The 21,848-nt window shown below is 45.1% G+C and overlaps 1 protein-coding gene across 3 annotated transcripts in view; it reads right to left on the bottom strand.

The window, feature by feature from the left end:
• Nucleotides 1-21,848, bottom strand: part of KIF20B (kinesin family member 20B) — a 171,720-nt gene that overhangs the window by 70,718 nt on the left and 79,154 nt on the right. For 2 of the 3 annotated variants that reach the window (XM_077454199.1, XM_077454200.1), the window contains exon 16: nt 9,096-9,303. In XM_077454199.1, the coding sequence (XP_077310325.1) occupies nt 9,096-9,303 (208 nt within the window). The remainder of the gene's footprint in view (nt 1-9,095; nt 9,304-21,848) is intronic. The other variant, XM_077454201.1, reaches the window with a different exon arrangement.

Here is a 21,848-nt window from a genome sequence, read left to right as displayed (position 1 = left end):
CAATCTGAAGGCAGGAGGCATTGGTGGGGGGACCCCAGAAGAGGAGAATTAGGGTTGCCCTGTGCAAAACCATTACACAGAGCAGGTATAACATGTTTGTTGGTTTAAAAAAAAAAAAAATCATCATCCGTGTCACGTACTAGTGCCACCTGTCATCCGTGTCACCTACTAGTGCCACCTGTCATCCGTGTCACCTACTAGTGCCACCTGTCATCCGTGTCACCTACTAGTGCCACCTGTCATCCGTGTCACCTACTAGTGCCACCTGTCATCCGTGTCACCTACTAGTGCCACCTGTCATCCGTGTCACCTACTAGTGCCACCTGTCATCCGTGTCACGTACTAGTGCCACCTGTCATCCGTGTCACGTACTAGTGCCACCTGTCATCAGTGTCACGTACTAGTGCCACCTGTCATCAGTGTCACGTACTAGTGCCACCTGTCATCAGTGTCACATATTAGTGCCACCTGTCATCAGTGTCACATATTAATGCCACCTGTCATCAGTGTCACATATTAGTGCCACCTGTCATCAGTGTCACATATTAGTGCCACCTGTCATCAGTGTCACATATTAGTGCCACCTGTCATCAGTGTCAGGTGTCATCAGTGCCACATCACTGTCACATGTCATTGTCCTGGTGCTCCAAGGCCTTCAAAAAAGTGTAATAGATAGTAAACAAGTTAGATGTGTAATTTATGCTCCTAGAACACGTGACGGCGCTCCCTGCATGTTGGGCCTCTCTAAGTGGCTAGGCTGTGAAAAAGTCCCACACATGTGGTATTGTAATACTCAGGAGGAGCAGCAGAATCTATTTTGGGGTGCAATTTGTGGTATACACATGCCATGTGAGAGAAATAACCTATTACAATGACGATTTTGTGGAGAAAAAAAAAAATCTTCATTTTGCAAAGCATTGTGGGCAAAAAATTACATCAAAAACCTCACCTTGCATCTTACTAAATACCTTGGAATGTCTACTTATAATAAATAATATCCACTAATTTGGGTTTTTACCAAAGATATGTAGCAATATAAATTGTGGACAAAATTTATAAAGAAAAATTTATAGTTTGCAAAATTTTAATCACAGAAACTAAGAAAATGTGCTTTTTTTCACCCAAATTTTTGGTCTTTTCTCATTTATAGCACACAAAAAAAAAAAAAAAAAATAAAACAAAAAAAAAAAACAATCCAGAGGTGATCAAATACCACCAAAAGGAAAAAAAAGGACAAAAAATGTATTTGGTTACAGTATTACATGACTAATTGTCAAAGTGTGAGTCACTGAAAGCTGAAAATACTATAGTAGCCCATTATGTGACACTTACCTGCAGGAGAAGCACGCGATGACCCCATCTTCCGCGAACTCCGGCTCTGTGACTGGCCGGAGTCGCATGATGCCACTCCCGCACATGCGCATGGGAGCCGCCAGTCACGGCATGACCCAAGTTAGCAGCGTGCCCTTTCTAACTCCGGCGCATGCGCAGAAGAAATAACCGTACGACCATTTGCAAAGAAGATTTCAAGCACCTACAGGTAAGCCTTAATCTAGGCTTAACTGAAGGTTAAAGTGGTCTGTAAGGGTTTACAACCACTTTAAGTGCCCAGTAGGCAAGTGGTTAAGATCAGATCCACGAGGAAAAAAAAAAAAAAAAAAGTCTCAGCTTTTAGTACTACTTTAATATAAAAGATTTATATCTCTCTTCCACCCTTTATACAGCTTCAAATCTGACATATCCTACTTAGTAAAAGTAATAAAATATATATTATTGTTTCACAGTATAAAAATTAACCCCTTATAGTAGTGATTATATGCTCTTTTTGTACTATAAAGGGCTAATTAAATTTTTTTTATCTCCAAGTTACCTTTATAAATTGATGGAGACCAAAAAGTCTCCCCTCTGGAGTGAAGTTACTACTGAGCAGACAGACTCCATCTGAAAGAATTGTATCAATAGATACTTTGTTCAGGGATCTTCAGTTGTCCCCAGTTTGGTTTCTGAACCGTAAACAGGTTTGAGTAAAACCCTGTGCCCCTTTCCGGAACCTCTACAATCACTGCTTGATGCACTAGATGATGTAGTGTCTGAAGTAATAAGTTTCTTTTTGGAGGATTCGAGGCAATGCTGGATCTTTATACCCTCTAGGGGGGCACCCCCTATAACTCCAGCTTGTAATCGCAAGATATAATTTAGGTGACCCGCTTCCTGAATTGTTGTTTGTCCACAAAGTGCAGCAGCTTTGCTCCCACCCGAGGGAGTTTAGGCGTCCCCTCAAGAGGAGGGTTTGGTGCTGGGTTTAGAAGAGTTTTGGACCCAGGGCCTTTTCACGCCCTGGCCTTGTGGCTTGCCCCTGATCCTATCGCCCTGTTAGCAGCAGAACCGCCCTCACGCTGAGGCATTTGAGGAAGCGGTCTCTGGGTTTTTACAGGAGGTAGAGAACTCTTCCCTCCAGAAATCATTTGGACATAGTTGTCAGATCATCGAATAAACGTTCCCCATGAAATGGGAAACCTGCCAATAACTTTTTACAAGGAAGCTCAGCAGACCAGTTCTTAAGCCATAAAAGTCTGCGCATATGTACAGACAAAAGAGCCAGATGAGAAACCCGCTGTATTGAATCCTTTAAAGCATCAACAGCAAAGCACAGCATTCGAGGAATATCTGTCTTACTTTCAGGCAGATCATCCTCCTGGTTAGGCCTATCCAGTTGTTTGACTTGTTCCTTTATGGACTGGCAAATACCAATTGTGCCAACAGCAGGCTGAATAGCTGAACTGGCCAAAGAAAAGGAAGCCTTTAATAATAACTTCAATTTTTTGTCAACAGGGTCTTTCAAGCCCTGTGCGTCATCTACCAGACAAGTTAAGTTTTTGTTTAAGGAGGAAATTGCTGCATCTATGGCAGGCATGCTCCATTTTTTAACAAACTTCTCATCCATGGGATATAAAAAAGGGAAAACCTTCAAAAAAAAAAAAAAAAAAAAAAAAAAAAAAAGGAGGCAAAAAAGTCCTGTCAGGATGTTCCCAATCAGCATACACCTCCTGTTCCAACAGGGGGTGTAGCGGGAAAGTCTGAAAAGGTCTCAGAGATCCCAAAGAGGAACAGGGGGGCTCAGTCCCCTCTGCAAGAGGCAACTTAAAGGCAGAACAAACTATTTCGGCAGCAGAGTTGGCTGTAGGCACAATAGCAGATATGGTGCAGTGGCTCAGATTGCCCGGGAGCATCTGGTCTTTCAGGTGATACAACACTAGGGATAAGACTAGGTTCATCAGGAACTACTGATGATGTAGGTGTGCCCTTCTCTGTGGCGTTAGGCAAACTCCTCTTTTTGGAAGACATTCAATAACACAAAGTATTTGGGTGTAGTTAAAACACCTCAAAAAGGGAGACCCTTTAACAGGGCTCACCAAGCCCCTATGCAACAATCCTGCCAAGAACCTTTAGTCTGCCAAGGAACACCTGTTGACTCACGTGATCTGGGTAAGGAGAAATGAACCACTGCCTGTGTCTGTTCAGAGCCTGCTCTGTGTCTCACCAGCTGCCTTCTGAAAGCATCACATGCTTGGCATACACAGCTTAAATAAGGGTGTGACTGTATTCGCGTACGACATGAATCTTTCCTGCGCCATGGCTAACAAAGTGTAAGAATCAATGATGCCTTGAAAACGGAGTAAGCATTTCTGATGTCCACAGATGCCAGAAAGACTTCATGTTGATGGGAGGTGATGAAAAATTTGGTAGATTGTGAACCTGAAAGACACAGAGCTTTGAGATGCAGAAGGTGGCGAATGTCCCTTATGGGCATGGAAACAGTATGGAGTAAAACCCATATAACCATTCTGCGCACAGGAACTGGGGCAATGATACCTTGAGCCAAAAGATCTTAGAGAGCCTGAGAGAGATGGCCATCTGTGCAGTGACACAGGAACCCACATGGCAAACACACAGACTGCAAAAAAAGGCCTAAAATCAGGGAGAAACCGAGCAGACCACCAACTGTCCAGCGCAGCCCCTTGCCAGGACTCAGAGACCCTCGGCTAGGTATGTGCACCGCAACCCCTATGCCCAGTCACACAGCGACCCATAGCATGGGGAGGAGGGGATGGAACAGGGAGAGAAGAAGGGGGGGGGAGCGAGACCCCCTAGTCGACCTCCTAGGGAATACCCAGCTGCTCCATCCGGCCGAAACAGGTGGAACCATACTTGTCCGTCCTGCAGGGACTGCTGGACCCATTCCACGGACAGACCCATCACTCTAACAGTATGGGGTGGCTTTTGGCCACGGCACACTGACTCGGACAGCAGTAGCCCAGTCATATGTGAGCCCCGGAGCATATAGCTCATTGGCCGGCCCTGGACCAGACAGGACATGTCGTGGCCAACCCAGCGCGTAGCTAGGGTCTGCTCATGCTCCATGGCCAGGCTGGGGAGACCACCAGGATCTATATTATCCAGCCAGTCTCCCAGCCTAGTGAGGGGTGAGTGTTCTGCCTAGTCCTCTACTGAAGGTGGCGATATAACTCTAAGGTCAAGTTTAAAGGTGCTGAGTCCATCAATTAACGAAAGAGAAAACGGAAAATTGTATACTCACCTTTCCGTAATTTTCCTTTCCTGTTGCATCTCATGGCAGCATACACCTATGGGTTGTGGCTCCGCCCCCGCAACCTGATAGGACCGATTAACTATTAAATCTTGAGAGGGCCCCTGCTTCAGCATTCTCAATATATAGATACCTCACCTTAGACGGGTGGGCATCTGTATGCTGCCATGAGATGCAACAGGAAAGGAAAATTACGGAAAGGTGAGTATACAATTTTCCGTTTTCCTGTCGCATCATGGCAGCATACACCTATGGGGAATAACTCGCAAAACTGGGTGGGTCTAAGCAGAAAAAGTTTATTTACAAGGAATGGAGGAATTGGACTGAATAATCGCTCTACCAAATTCCACCGTGGACAACCTAGCGGAGTCCACTTTGTAGTGGGATATAAAAGTACTTTTTGAAGACCATGTGGCTGCCTTGCAGATGGTTTCTGAGGAGACTTTGCAGAAAGCTGCCCAGGAGGTTGCCATTGCCCTTGTAGAGTGTGCCTTTAAGCCCTCAGGTATCTGAGCTTGATTAGAAGAGTAGGATTTCTTTATGGTTTTCACGAGCCATGCTGCGATGGTGCGGGAAGTAGCTGCCTGGCCTCTTCTGGAGCCATGAGGGATGACTAGGAGGTTTTCCACTTTCCTGAAGTCACTGGTCTTTGAGAGGTAGGCCAGTAAGTTAGATTTTACATCCAGTGGATGAGGGTCGCCCTGCTCTGTAGAAAGAGTGGGAAGGCATATTTCCTGATTAAAATGAAAGGAGGAAGCCACTTTGGGGACGAAGCGGTCTGAAGGTTTCAGAACTACCTTGTCTGGGTAGATGGTAAGGTATGGTTCCTTTGCCATTAGTGCATGCATTTCCGACACCCTCTTGGCTGATGTAATCGCTATCAGAAAGGTGATTTTGAGGGTTAGATTCCAAAGGGAAGCTTTTTCAACTGGAAAGAAAGGATCATGGGATAGGAAGTCCAGTACTAACGAAAGATCCCAAGTTGGAAATGAGGGCTTTCCGGAACCTCCATCTGTGTCCGAATTGGACAGTCGCCACTGCCCATGGATCCTTTAATGTCCCCGCCCATACCTGCTTGAACGACCTTAGCCTGGCTCCTACTACAGCTGGTTGGGCGGGCGCACCTTCAAAAAGACTTTTGATCCCCTGAAGTAGGGGTCTTGGCTTTCTGGAGCTTGAGGAAGGATGATTGAGGGTTCTTCCAGTTTCTCCTGTACTCCTTGCCAGGTCTATAGGATCTTGCCTCCCTATACTTGTCTGGGAGGTTACGTCTGGGGGCTGACGGTCTTTGCTGTTTAGATCTTCTGTCTGAAGGGATCAGACCCGATTTTCCCCCGGTAACTTTAGAAATCGCAGAATCTAGCTTTTCTCCAAAGAGATTTGCTCCGTCAAATGGAATCTTGCACCAGTTTGTCTTTGAGGATGGGTCTGCTTAGTAGGGGATCTTCTGTGGTAGGAGTGTCCATGTCGAGAGTAGGACCTTGATCGCCTCCTCCTGTGATCTCCGCTCTCTCTGCGCCTTGAGCGGCTTCTGCTATGGTCTCGGCCCCGTCTATGACTTGAGCGGCTTCTTCTTGAGCGCCTTGAGTGCGACGATCTGGATGACCTGATAGGGCTGTGCAATTTAGACAGCGTTAGTGACAGGCTCTCTTTTTCCTCTTCGTACTTACCAAGTTGACCCCGCTTACCTAATAGGCTGGTGATGGTCTGCTGGGGCAGCGGCCTCCATGAAGAGTGAATCCTAAAAACGAACGGAAATCAGTGTGCAAAGACAGATAGGGAGATATGCAATTTGCAGAAAAAGAACTTTAGAAACGAAGAGACTGACCTGAGATCCGAAGGGAACGATATGTATGTATGTATATATAAGAAAGAAACGATCGGAATGACGAAAGACGATCTTGGTCGTGAAGCAGCAGCAGCCACGGTGCACAAAGCGAAAATGCCATTTTTAAACCCCGCGCCAATGCCGTCGTGACGTCGACGTCATCCCGCACATGCGCAGAAGTGTCCCACGACGTTCGACTCCATTTTGGAAAGTGGCAAACCGACAAGGCAACGAGGCACTGAACGCCAGCGCATGCGCAGAGGAGTTCAATCATCGGCGCCCGAGGAGCGATGTTCTACAGAGCTTGACAAGAAAGGAACAGAAGATACCTAGAAAGTACAGGTTAGAGGCCGCTGCATAATAAATCTGTTTAAGATTTGTAAAGGTAAATAACGATACCCCTGAGACCATCAGAGTGGGGATTCCTCCATTAAGCTCATTTAGAGGCTGTACAGGTAGGACTTCCACCCAGGAGAGGCTTGAACCTGGCTGGGGCGATAGCGGTAAGGGGTGATGTCCGGTCTTCTCAGGTGAGGAAAAAAAAGGAGAATGCTGAAGCAGGGGCCCTCTCAAGATTTAATAGTTAATCGGTCCTATCAGGTTGCGGGGGCGGAGCCACAACCCATAGGTGTATGCTGCCATGATGCGACAGGAAAATACATTTACGCTTGGCATTAGCCATCAGGTGGTTGTTATACTGACGAGTAAGGTTTTTCCATTTTTGCAGATTAGAATTTTAATTATTAAATTATAAATTCTGCTTCTGCTCGGGCACATAACCCCTCTAGCTCTTCCTCTTGTTGCCCATTAGTCTGTTTTATATATGAGATCAAGGATTTCAGGGCTCCTCTTAAGTATGCCTCAACATGTCCTAAAAGTTCCCATCCATCTGAGTCTCTCTATAGACCTCAAAGGAACACCTCCAGTTCTGGTATACGATCATTAGCTCCTATCTGAATCAACCAGTAAGGGTGCACTCTCCATCCTCAATGGTTTCCCATAGGTCTTATTAACAGCTTACATACCATAGATCCGATACTCCTCAGGGGAGATAAACTACTGAGTCTTCTAATGATATTATTTTCTCATTCCCCAATATTAAGTCTCTCCTGGACATACTTCTGTTCCCTGGTGCAGAGCACAAATAAGCCCTAGTTTGAGGGTTCTTAATTCTTCATATATCCACCCAGCCAACCTCTTTGACAAACTTCACAAATTTACTCTCTTTCAACCAACTTGATCCCTAGGGAACTTTCCATGTTTATTAACTGGAACCATTAACATATTAAAATCTCCAAAGCTCATAACATAACATATGCCTCTGGGTATTGTGCCATAAATATCACTGCTTCTTTTAGTACCTTCCCATTAGCCAGGGGAGGGTTATACAGTCCTATAATCACAAATTGTAATGCATACAGTCTAGCATATACAATTATGTATCCCCCCTTTGGGTCTCTTTTTACCCACATACATTCCAAGGATACCATCTGGTGTACCATTAAGGTACCTCCTGTTGAATAAGTTGTATGGTACACATGGTCTAACCACCGAGTCCATGTTTTTTTTTTTTTTTTTTTGTTTTTAACTGATGGGAATGCTCTTATCATACGCGTTTCCTGTAAGCATATTATTTTGGCCTGGGCCTTACATATAATAACAAATACTTGAGTCTGTTTCACTGCAGTCCCTAGGCCTCTTACATTCAATGTCAATGCTGTATGGTGGCAATGCCCCGATATTAATTTTAAACATGTTATACGTGCTCTGCGCAGTGGTTTTGCACAGAGCAGCCCAGATCCTTCTCTTAAATTCCTCATCGTTACTCCTGGCCCTTCCCTCCAGCCGAGTGCCCCCACAGCAAGGAGCTTGGTATGGGGGCACTTGAGCTGATCTGCTGTTCTGCTATTCCAATCAGACACGGAGCCATTGCTTGGCCCAGCCCCCTCTCTCTTCACAATGGCTCACTGACTGACAGCAGAAGGAGCCAATGGCACCAGCTGTGTGTCACAACCAATCAGAAGGGAGAGTCTCAGACAGCCAAGTCTCTCATGCAATATCACTGGATCGTGATGGGCTCAGGTAAGTATTAGGGGGGCTGCTGCACACAGCCTTTTCTCTTAATGTATAGAATGCATTAAGATAACAAAAAACCTTCTGCCTTTACAACCATTTTAACTTCTACTTCATTGATTAATTGATTAATGCACACAGTTAAATTGTACAATTAATAGACTGTATAGCCAGCTTACAAAAGCTGGTTAAAAAAACAAAAAATAAATAAATAAATAAAAAACCCTTCAGTTTTACCCACTCCCAACTTTCCTCCTTCCCATGGCCCCATTATCCCACTTTTTTATCCTTCCTGTTATGTGCATGGTCTTCAATGTAGATGTTCATCTGCCCAGCAGCTCCAGTGTTGTCCTGCTGCAATCTGCTGCAGCCCAGATTCCACACCATGCTTCCCTTTGATATTACCAAGAAGCAAGAGAGGCAGCCATGTAGCCGATACCATCAGAGAAAAACATTGTGCCAGGGCAATATATTTTTGCATTTAAAGAATCAAAAATGTTAAAAAATAAATAAATAATGGGTGGAGGGGTTTTGGCAGGTGCAGAGAGGAAGATTTCTTTTTGGGACCAGCGGCCCGCTTTAACTTACCAGCAGAATTCTTTTTTAGCTCCTGTTGTGTTTTAACAAGTTCAGATGTCACTTGCTGCAATTTGTTTTCCAGCTGAGTAATGGTCTGTGGATCATCATGGATAGCTGCAATTTGATTATGAGCTTCTTCTGCTTGCTTTTTGATTGTTGTCAGGTCATTCTGCATAGAAGAGAAGAGCCCTTGAAGTGGTATGCTGGGTTCATCAACCTGGTGAGGATAAAGCAATAATAATTTGTCTCCCAAAGGTTTATTAAAAACGCGCTTTACAATGAAAGGTCCTTTTTCACTCTGCACTCAATCCATCTGCATGTTTTTCTCCACATATAGAAGATAAAAGTGACAGGAGTCTGCAAATGGTTTTACTTTTACACCCAAATTTACTGGCGTTTTTCCGACATGGGATAGTTTAGAATGGAGCCTGCCACGACTTCTAACCTGTTTAAACCAAGGCTCCTAACCAGTGGTGAATGTGGCTGGCTTGTATGTGAAGCTGCAATGGTTAGCACAACCTAAGAACTAGAACAGTTCCTAGAAGTTTTATGGTGGCAGCCTACCTGTATTGAATGTAAGCCACAGCGGGTGGCTTCATAGGTTACATTACAGAGCATAGGTCCCTCCCCTCTGTTCGTATGATTTCATGCCTTATTGTTTGCTAATAATCTGTAGGCAGTTATACTGTCCTTACAGCTTTGTTTGCCAGTATCCAATAAAGTTGAACATAGCAGCTACTTACAGGCCCATGAAACAAAAAAAAGCAAACACGACTCTAAAGCTTAAAGGGCAACCTGAAGCACCATGCCCAAAACTGGCATCAGAAAAGGCCTGAACATACACCTGGTAAAAGTTAAACGTGGGAACAGCTTTCTGGTAAAAGCAATCCTAGCAGCCAAGTAGCCGCTGGATTGCTTTTACAAGCAGTGGGAGTGGACGTCCTCCCACTCTTGCGGCATTATTGGGTTTTCCTGTCCTACCAGGACACCTGATCGACTGCTTCCACCATCTGATCACAGCGACGAAGAATGGAACAGCTTTGTTCATCTCTATGATACAGGAAACTAGAAGCGATGACCTTACATCGCTTCCAGTCTACCCAAGTATAAACCATGCCATTTTTAAATATGAAAAGCATTTGATCTTGGTGTGACCAAATGCTTTTAAAAAAGGGCAGAGGAGGGATCTGGGGGTCCTATAGACCCCAGATCTTGCCATAAAGTCTACCTGTCACATATTTTTGCTGTCACAAGCATGTTTACTTTTATTGTGCCAGCAATAAAAGAAAAATTAAAGAAGAAGAAGAAGAAAGAAAAGTTTTTAAAAGTGCCCCTGTCACGTGCAGAAAAAGCAAATGCACGCAAGTCACTATATTATTTATTTACATATGTATACATTTAAGGTGTACACATATATTATTTTCATCTTGCTTTTATTATTAGGTACATTCTTTTGACCGTTTTGCACATTATATAGGATTTGTAATCATCTTTTGTATGCACTTTACTTTGATCATATACGCAGTCACCTAATGTATGATTACACTTCGTGTTTTCCAGACACATATTATAATGTCATTTGTGTTTTTCACATACTGCATTTAATTATTCATCCACTCCAATCTCATTTTAGATGCACATTTTTTTAAATATATACACACACACACACACACACACTTTTTTGCTTACATACATCAGACAGACATGGAACAAATGTTGGGTTTTCAGTGACACACGCTGAGGGTTAGAGCTATGTGTTTGACGGAGTCACGCTGGCTCCTTAGCTGAATCAGCTGTTCAGCTACTTTATCAATTAATCAATTCAATGTGTGTTTAACTATGAATTATATTTGTCATACATTTCCATGAGTGTTAGCTATAAGTAAGCACTCTTGGTAGTGTAAAACGCGTTGGCTATTGTTGCTTTGCTGCGACCCACTTGTGTGATTCTGCTTCATGTATAAAAGGCATTTGAATTTATCTTGGAGTGCGGCTGTCCAGAGCTCTTCAATTATTTGTAACAAGTTCTGCCCTGCTCCTTCTCTCTCCCCGATTGGCTAGCTAAGTTTTTGATTGACAGCAGTGGCAGTCAATGGTGCCACTGTGGGCTTTTTCTCAGCCACTCAGGAGGGAGAGTCCCAAGCGGGCGGCCAAGGCACTCATGGATATCGCTGGATTGAGATGGTGCTTAGGCACACAGAAGGCTTTTTATCTTAATGCATTAAGATTTAAAAAAAAAAAAATTCTGCCTTTACAGCCACTTTTTAAGGACTTGGGCTTTAGAGCCATTAAAATCACTATACCACCATAAGCAGGATGAATGATGATCCAGCCCCTGGACAGAAGATTTAGTGGATTCAGTAGGCCCTGGACAAGGCTGTAATTAATATCAGGTCTATATACACTAGAGTCACATATATACAAGAGTCACATCCAGTGTTGAATGCTAGAGATTTTGGATCTAGCAACTAGCTAGCAATTAGATGACATAGTTTGGTCCCACTGTTCCTTTAGCAGAAGAGCATTCAGGTAGCCCACAAAGGGAATGTTTCAGAAAGGAGCAGAGCTAGGAGAGCACCAACACCTTGGTAAAGACCCAAGGTGCCATGGCCAGGCCAAAGGGCAAAGCAACAAATTGATAAAGTTGGACACAAAAGCTTTAAAATGTGAAAAACTGACTTTCAGGAGTGAGATCTAAACTTGAAAAGAACTGGAGTTTGATGCCTTAAACCACTTGGCCAACCTGACAGGACCCTTTGGTGCAAGAAAAAAATAAAATAAAATAAAAATAAATAAATAAAAAATGATGGGATGTGTAGGTAGGGATTCTTGGTAACCACATTGCATCAACTGAGTTTTGGACTTTGAGTAAGAGGGTACACTCCTTCACAGGGTCCTAGAAAACTTGGACATCCCCAACTGTGATCATTTTTAATGCAGGAAATGGCAGGGATCTGTGACCAACCAGGATTGCTTGTTTTCTTAGGTACTCCTCCACCATAAAGGTATTCCTGAACAAACGTTAGGGAGGATCAAATATTTTCCTAGGAGAGGCCAGTCACCATATAAAAATAGCTATAAGTGTACAGGAAAGGTTTGGTTAGGCCGAGACAGATCAGTAAGCCTAGGCTGGTGACCTTTCTCCTGACAGACACCGGCTGCACTAAGGCAAGTCATAGGTGCACTGCTTTAATAGGGATGAAATGGACTTGAATGGGGCTAATTCAGACTCTAATAAGGTGCCAATCTCTTCTTCTTTGCGAAGCACAGGTGCTACCAAAGCAAAATCAGATGGGGGAGGGTGAAAGTGCTTTTTTGCCACCCTTGCAGCCCTATTCCTCAAAAAAATGCCTGAGAGCCCTACCATGAATGCAGATAAACATTGTAGCTGAGAATTCCACAGTGGTTAAACAGAAGGAAAGCAGGTGTGCCTGGGGGACTTCGGGAGGCTTCTGGGAACAACAGATATGGATAGGGGGCAGCAGTCAGGACTTTAAGGGGTGAGACCATGGGAGAAAGAGGAGGGGGCTGGGGATTTAGGGTTAGCTGAGAGTGTGTCAGCTAAGCTCCCAGACCTGTTTCCCTTGGCCTATGATCTGCCATGTGTGGCAAGCTTTTTACCTAAGGGGTACTCCTTTATCTGCAGTAGCAGTTCATGAGGGTGTGCTTTCTGTGACAAATCACTGTAGGCAGAGAAGCCCAAGTATATCCAAAGATTGCTGTAACCTATTCGCAAGGCGGGAAGCAGAGTAGCAGTCAGCTATTGCACACAAAGAATAGCCAAATAGGAAGGAAGCTATGTACGTACCCTGGTGGTCTTGTATTATAACCCAGGGCTCAGAATGATGCCAAAAATGCAAAAGGTTTATAAAAAAAAAAAAAAAAAAAAAGCCAAACTTTTCCAACTGCTGGCTGCGACTCCTGAATTAACCACAACAACATTTAGCTTATGGGGCACCCTGGTTTAACCACTTAAATACAGGGCACATTACCTCCTTCCTGCCAGGCCTAATTTTCAGCGCTGGCGCATTTTGAATGACAATTGTGCAGTCATACAACACTGTACCCATATGACATTTTTATTATTATTTTTTTGAGACAGATAGGAGCTTTCTTTAGTTGATATTTAATCACCAATAGGGTGAACACATTTCTGGTATACAATTTTGCAAAGTAATTTTTCTTAATTACTAATGTGCATTGATGAGGCTGCACTGATTATCAATGTAAATGTCCCCTGTACCTGACACCAACAGCAGAAAAGGAAAAACTGATGACCGTTTTTCATTTGTTTTGTTTTTTGCATGTGATCAGCTGCGATTGGACACAGCTGATCACATAGAAAAAAAAAGTCTATGTCATCAGCTCTTTACTGTGATCAGTGATGCGCTCTGTCCAAGGGGGACACAGTTTACCCCCGATCACCGCGCCACAGGCACGCATGCACGGCAACAAGGGGAGGACATCATATGATAGCTACCTGGAGGGACGAAAGGCCCGTCAGGCTGTCATTCTGCTATAGGGTGGGGCAGGAATTGGTTAATGACTCAAGTCCTTAGTCTTAGCTGGGTAGATAGTGAAATCTAGAGGCAAGCCCAATTCCAAAGACCTTTACCCTCGCAGTGGGCATACGCCCAAGGGGTCTTCATGGACAGGGTTACATTAAGTGGTGCCATTGACCTGGACAGTACCCTAAGAACACCTTGCACTACGTTACTAGGTGAGCGCACAATGCAAGGAAGGAATAATTTTCCAGCGGACTGTGGGTACGGTCTTCTAAGCATCAGCCAAGGAGCCAACAAACCCAGAAAGCTAAAAATAGAAGCTGCAGCAGCTATATCACCACTACAAACTTTATAGTCCCGATGCAAAAATCAACAAAGAAAAATAAAATAAAAAGGTTTCTCAGAGCAAGGGAGAGAAGACGTCCATACTAACTAGGTACACTAGCAAAAGATTGAGGAATTCTTAGAGTGGAAGGGGCTACACTATGGCTGTCCTTACAGCTTTGTTTGTTTGTAAAATCAGCCAAAGGTGCATCATCCCTGCTGTCCAAGACCAAAGATTCTGTGTCCTACAAAATGTACATTTCAGAAATATATAGTCTTTATTGGGGAGACAAGCCCCCCCCCCCCCCCGGCCTCTCTCCCCTGCATTTTTTATTTTGGGCACTCGGCTGTGACCACTTGCGGCTTCACGACCAGGTGCCCGTGGCTCTGCGCACTGTGAATGGAGGGAGTGTGTGTGTGTAATAAAAACTTCCGCTTACAATCAATAAGTCAGTCGAAGCAGTGGGTACCTGTCAAAAATTGGAGTAACTGCTCACATTCCTCCCCAAAAGTTCAATTTCAGAAATGGGAGCGGGGAGGAATGCACAACTTCCTTTTTGGGGTGGAGCTCCGCTTTAAGAGGGAAAATTTGCTTCAGGAAGTAGGTTAAGGGTTAGGATTGGGTTAGGTTTATACTCAAGGGGTGGGGTAGTATTGGGTGGGATGTGGTTTATTTGATCATCAGGGATACATGCTAGGATTAAAGTAGTGAGTCGATTTGAAGCACAAGTTGGGTGAGAAATGAATCTCCTGTATAAGTTGTACCTATTTAATTGCAGCCTTCTCTCCGCTACATTACTTAAAAATACTGAATTTACACAGCTTGTCTGAGCTTCCAAAAGCAGGAGACAGGGATATGACATCTCACAAAGCACAGCTCAGAAAAGGAGATCTGGGTATCCCTCAGTGCTATATAATTAGAGGGAATGGACACACTCCCCCTCCAAACAGCACACAGGAACATGCACAACTGAGGCTGTCAGAGGCTGTGTACCCCCCCCCCCCCCCCCCATGGAGTCAGGAAAACCTTTCAAAAGTGATTTTTGCAGATGAACTAGACAGCAGACAGAAAACACTCACAGTGCTTTGAATTGAGGCTAGTACATACGATAGAAGTATATCGTTTGTTCATTTTCCATGTCAGATGCTTACAACCATTTAAAAGGTGGTGCATTTTCCGCATTAAGGTAAAAAAATCCTTTTAAAAAGCACAGCCTTAGCCGCAGCCTTGAACCCAATCTGGATACACTGCTGTGCACATCTGCAGCAGCTCATCTTCCCTCTCCCTGCTCTCACATGTTTGGTCAAGTGTAGAAGGAGCCATTGGCTCCTTTGCAGTCAGTCAAAATCTGTAAGCAGAGTGAGGGCGGGGCAGGGCTGAGCCAAGCTGTGTATCTGAATAGATGCAAACACCCCGACTCAAGATTGAGCCCACAAAATTAACACCATAGGAATTGGCTTGCTATGGGGGCACTCGGCGGGGAGTGGGGAAGAGGAGCAAGGAACGCCGGCAGGGGACCCAAGAAGAGGAGAATCAGGGTTGCTCTTTGCAAAACCATTGAACGGAGCAGGTAAGGGAGTGTAACAGGTTTTTTAACCGGTTCCCGACCAGCGCACGCCGATGTACGTCGGCAGAATGGCACGGGCAGGCATATTGGTGTACAGGTACGTCCAATCTTCAATGTCGCCCTGCCATCACAAGCGTGCCTGTCGCGGGTCCCGTGGACTCAAACGCTGCGGGCAATGCCGTGTAAACAGCATTTCTCCATTCTGCCTAGCAACTAATGACGCTGATCTCTGCTCCATGTGATTGGAGCAGAGATCAGTGTTCACTAAATGAAAGCCCAACCCCCCCCACACAGTTAGTAACACACCCCTAGGAACACTTAACCCCTACACTGCCACCCACTGGTTAACCCCTTCACTGCCAGTGTCATTTACACAGGAATCACTGTATTTATATAGCAGTGATTACTGTATAAATGACAATGGTCCCAAAAACGTGTCAAAAATGTCCGGTGTGACCAAGGACTTTGTCCGGCTCAATCTTGAACCTGTTCTGATAGAAATCAAGCCCAAATTAAAGGCTTGGGGCAATCTCCCCCTCTCTCTTATTGGCCGCATAAACCTTCTTAAAATGAAGGTCCTTCCTAAACTTACATACATATTTAGGAACTCCCCACAATGGCTGACTAAAGCCTTCTTTAACTCTCTGAAACAACTTTTTCTCTCCATCTGGGGACCCAAGTCCCCCAGATTCAAATACACCACGCTCACCAGGCCTGTGGGCAGTGGAGGGTTAGCTCTTCCCGACTGTCACAAATATTTCCTAGCTACCCAGCTTGTTACCGTCCACTGGTGGCTGCAGCCGGACCTGACCAATGCTGCGACGGTCTTGGAGGCAGCTATAGTGGGGTCTCTGGAGGCCTTAAGGGGGTTGGTTTTCAGGGGCCCAAAAATGCCTCACTGCCTCACCCCTTCTATGCGCACCACTTTAAGGGCGTGGAGGGCGGGAGAGGCACTGAGGGCGTCCCTGCCGAACTCCTGGTCTCCTCACACCCCCCTGTGGCTGAATCCTGGCCTTCCGCAGTTTAATACCATCCCGGACCCTCAGGCCTGGGCCAAGTGTAAGATACTGACGCTCGAACATGTCGTTCTCAACGGGGAACTTGCTCCCTTTCATATCCTGCGTGACAAATTTAATGTGCCTACATGGGCCCACTTCCGTTATCTTCAAGTCGCGCATGCTTATCGCTGTCAATTTTTGGGACAACCGGTCGTACTGGAGTACTCTGAGCTTGAGTCCATCCTTCGGGTAAAAGACCTGGAGAAACCCATGTCTCAGATTTACAGGTCCCTACTGGTTGCTGCCGTCCCCGAGCTGTCCTCCCTCCGCAGGAAATGGGTGGTGGACATACCGGAGTTGGATGACGATGACTGGAGGGAGATTTGGGATTTTCCGTTCTCCCCTTTGGTTTCAGCCAGGGACAAATTGGTCCAATACAAAATTGTACACAGAGTCCACTACACGCCCCACAGACTGCACAAGATGTCGCCGACGCACTCCCTGGAGTGCTGGCGCTGCTCCTATCAGCCGGGAGACTTCATTCACATTTTCTGGGCTTGCCCAGCGATTGTATGCTTTTGGAAAGAGGTTCTCCTGGTGATAGTTAAGACCACTGAGGTTAATATTCCTTGCGATCCTAAATATTGCCTGCTGGGGCTGGTGGAACAAATGTCGATCCTCAGGGCTAGGAAAACACTCATATCCCTGTTGCTCTACTATGCACGCAAGGCCATCACCATGACCTGGAAACAATCGTCTCCCCCCTCTATTAAATTCTGGAAAAACCTGGTGAACGCTAGCTTACCCCTCTATAGGGCCACCTACTTGAACAGGGGTTGCCCAAAGAAATTTGAGAAGGTGTGGAACTGCTGGCTGGATAACACAACGGCAACAGATGTAGTAAATAACCCATAGTTCGGTATGGATGTAGTATGGTTATAGGCTGACCCACCTGCTCTTATGACACTTTATCCGGTCATTTTAATACTTAGCACGAATTATCCTACAATATCCTTTCCCCACAGTGGGGTATAGATAGGCAAGTTTATGTTTGTGTTAATTTGCCCTGTTGCGGTCGGTTGCCGCATCAGAGGCAGGGTATATGTTTTGTAATGTGCTTTGTTGTGGCCTGTTGCCGCATTTGGAAGTTTACCCCTGTGTGGGAAATGTTTGGCCCCTGCGTGGGCGATTTTGTATGACACTGAAAATTCAATAATAAAAAAAAAAAAAAAGATAAAAAAAAAATGTCCGGTGTGTCCGCCACAAATGTCGCAGTCACACAAAAAAAAAAAAAAAAAAAACGCTGATCGCCGCCATTACTAGTAAAAAATAAATTACAAAATTCCATAAAACTATCCCTATTTTGTAAACGCTATAACTTTTGCGCAAACCATTCATTGCGATTTTTACCAAAAATATGTAGAAGAATACGTATCGGCCTAAACTGAGGGAAAATTTTTTTTATTTTTTTATAGATTTTTGGGGGATATTTATTATAACAAAAAGTAAACAATGCGGTTTTTTTCAAAATTGTTTCTCTATTTTTGTTTATAGCGCAAAAATAAAAACCGCAGGGATGATGAAATACCACCAAAAGAAAGCTCTATTTGTGGGAAAAAAAAGAACGTCAATTTTGTTTGGGAGCCACGTCGCACGACCACGCAATTGTCAGTTAAAGCGACGCAGTGCCAAATCGCAAAAAGTGGTCTGGTCTTTGACCAGCAAAATGGTCCGGTCTGTAAGTGGTTAAAAAATAAAACAAAGCTTTACAAATCACTAAATTTAATTTAATTTTAAAGGGGTATTATAATGTTATGGTTGGGGGGGCCCTTGAGGTTGGGGGCTTCTGAAGCTCTACATAGGCTGTCAAAAGGGGACACCGGGAAGAGATTAAGGCCCCCTTCACACAGCCTTTTAGCCACATAAACTGGATTACAGCAGCAATAAACATCGGATTCTTGAGGCAGGAATGGCTGATGCATGCAAATTTTTTCTGGTTTTCCTGATGTTCACAATGTCAGATGTGTCGAGACTCGGACAGACATCCCTAACTGTAGGGAACCACTTGATGTGCAGCTGCATGCAAAACAGTTTGTCACCATGTCAAAAAAAAAAAAAATAAAAAAAAAAATAAATAAACACAACACAACTTTGTACAGGCTCAGCAGCTGCCACTACTTGCATTTGTCATTCCAGCCACAAGAAACTGCAGATTCTTGTCGCTGGAATCTGGTGTATGTGGCTAAACAGCCATGTGAAGGAGGCCTATTCGCGAACAGCAGGAAACCAAGAATAAAGACCTCGGACAGAGCTTTACAAGGCTAAATAGAGAGAAGAAGCTTCCTACTCGTTTGTAAATTTGGTTATTAGCTATTGAAGTCTGAACAAGCATTTGTCAACGTAAACAAAGCCCAAGGGGGCCCTACAAATATGAGAAAATCTAAAATATGGCTAGCTCCTTAAAAAGGGATTGTAAAGGTTCATTTTTTATTTTCAAATTACGTTCCTTTAACCACTACAATACAGGGCACTTACGCCCCCTTCCTTCCCAGCCCAATTTTCAGCTTTCATCGCTCTCGCACTTTCAATGGCAATTGCGCGGTCATGCTACACTGTACCCAAATGACATTTTTATCATTTTGTTCGCACAAATAGAGCTTTATTTTGGTGGTATTTATTCACGACTCGGTTTTTTATTTTTTGCGATAGAAGAGCAAAAATAGCAAAAATTTGGAAAAAAATATTTTTTCTATTTTAACATAAATCCAATAAAAATCAAAATTTTGTCTTAAATTTAAGCCAAAATGTATTCTGCTACATGTTTCTGGTAAAAAAAATTCAGTTAAGTGTATAATAATTGGTTTGTGTGATCACGGACATATGTACGCACATGATAACATGTGTGCAGGTGATCACGTACATATGTGTGCAGATAATCATTGGAACATGTGATTTTAGTGGGACATATGTGGGGGACATGTGTTTTTTTTTTATTACTTGGGGACATGTGTGTTGACGTGTATTGTGGTGACACGGGTGTTTACACTGTAGGTTTATACTAGACTAGTGATCAGTGAGTAAAAAGCTGTAAAAAACAGCTCATACTCACTGATCACCAGCCGGCTGCAGCGATCTGCTCTCCTCTCCTCAGCGTCGACTTCCGTGTTGAGGAGAGGAGAGCCGATTGCCTAGCAACCGGCTGTTTGTTTACATCACATGACGGCCGTGATTGGACACGGCCGTCTTGTGATCAGGAGGGCCAATCACAGAGCCCTCCTGCCGACCCGAGATGCGCCGTGTCCGGGTGAGACGAGCGCATCGGGATCGTGCCGCTGCGTGGGCACGCGCGATCCCCCCTCCTTCTGATGGACGTTCCTGAACGTCCAGTCAGAAGGAGGCGGCTCCCACCCGGCCGTATATGTACATTGGCCGGGTAGGAAGTGGTTAAGCTAGTGCATTGTTGGTTCACTTACCTTTTCCTTCAATATCGCTTCTAAATGTATTTTTTCTTTGTCTGAATTTCTCACTTCCTGTTCCTCTGTCAGCTGGTTCCCATTATCCGAGCCGTTCTGGCTGGGGGTTAGTCAGCGTGTTTGCCCCCTCCCTTAGGACATCTCTGCGGGGAGACCTTTTGTACGTTCACAGGCATGGGAGGCAGGGGAGCCGCGGGCGTGTCTAAGACGATGTAGCTCTGCCTTGCATACCATGTTATTGCAATCAGAATGACAATTTCAGCAGCATAGCCTTTACTCCGCCCTCTTTGTGTTTATTTAGTGTATGGGCGTGCTGGGGAGGCGGGAATTGGCGTGGCTGCTGGGCGGTGAGAAATGAGAACAAGGCTCATTCTCGATCTTTGACACAGCGAAAAAACTGCACTGCGCACGCGCAATGCCGCAAAGCATCAAGGGAATTGCAGTTCATTTAAAGACGCGAAGTTGCTGCATGGAGCGCACTAAAAACCGGAAGCTGAGGAGATCATAGATACACTAAAGGAGTGAAAAAAAAATTGTAGCTTTACAACCCCTTTAACCACTTCAATACCCAAATGAGGGCCACAGATGGGATCTCCCATCCTGGGTGGACGTCATATGATGTCCTCGGCTTTGCGCCGCTACTGCGGGCCCCCAGAGCGGCGATCGGGGATCCGGTGTGTCCCTAGGGACAACCATTCCCTGATAGGGGTACTGAAGTGGTGGCGGCGAGTGGCGGAGCAGTTTTACCGGCTGTGATCTGTCACAAGCCGACACTGCATAGCCACATTTCAGGAAGTGGCGTGCACGGCGCACGTGCGCGCTTCCGGGGAGGAGCTGTGTAGTGATCAGGGCTGGGCTATAGCTAGGGAAAAAGCTTCAGCCAGCCTCAGCTATTTAGTGACTGGCTGTGCCCAACGACAGCCTGTCACTAAATGTAAACAAACCTGTGCGAAACTCCAGTTGCTGGGTTCTCTTCACACACCGATCCAGTGTGAGGAGATCAGCTAACAGTGAATTACCACTACTGTACCCCAGTATATATGTGTTACTGTGCCCAGATTGCGCCCCCCCCCTAAATAAAAAAAAGTGTACCTGCCCCCAGAGTACCCACCACCTCACCACCTGCCCCCAGAGTACTACCAGAGTACCTGCCACCAGAGTACCCGCCACCTCACCACCTGCCACCAGAGTACCCACCACCTCACCACCTGCCCCCAGAGTACTACCAGAGTACCTGCCACCAGAGTACCCGCCACCTCACCACCTGCCACCAGAGTACCTACAGCCACTATGTCCAGAAAGGTGTACACCCCAGAAGAGGCATACCTAATACTCAGGGAGCTCTCGCCACTCAGTTCTGTTCCCAATTCTGTTTCGGAATATGAGTCCCCCTGAAGGCAGCACATCAGGATCCGAATTGGAGGAGGAAGCAGTCCGTCCTAAAAAGAAGACGGTATGAACACCAGGCAGCTACCAGCAGTGCCAACAGCGGTAGACCCCAGGAGAAAAGGCCCAGTGCACACCAAAGAATTAGGGCCCAAACCCAGCTTCCATTGTGGCTGCCTTCTACCACAGGGTCAGCCATGATCACACCTTTTACAGCACAGCCAGGTGTGCAGGTCAACACTGCAGATTTTTCACAAATGGATTTTTTACATTTATTTTTCCCCGACGAATTGGTTCAAGGCATTGTGGACCAAACCAACCTTTTTGCACAATAATTTATTGCAAACAACCCCAGCTATGCCCGCCCTTTTGAATGGCGACCCCTAACAGCAGCGGAGCTTAAATCGTTTTTTTAGGCCTAACGCTCAACATGGGGCTTACAAAAAAAAAAAAAAAATTAAAATTCATAAGTATTGGTCGATCAAACCCATCCATCATATGCCAGTTT

Source organism: Lithobates pipiens, unplaced genomic scaffold (assembly GCF_037356315.1).
Source record: "Lithobates pipiens isolate NorthernLeopardFrog02 unplaced genomic scaffold, aLitPip1_a1.2 Scaffold_25, whole genome shotgun sequence".
Lineage (NCBI taxonomy): Eukaryota > Metazoa > Chordata > Amphibia > Anura > Ranidae > Lithobates > Lithobates pipiens.
The sequence above is the reverse complement of the archived record's forward strand: the minus strand, read 5'-3'. Positions and strand labels throughout refer to the sequence as shown.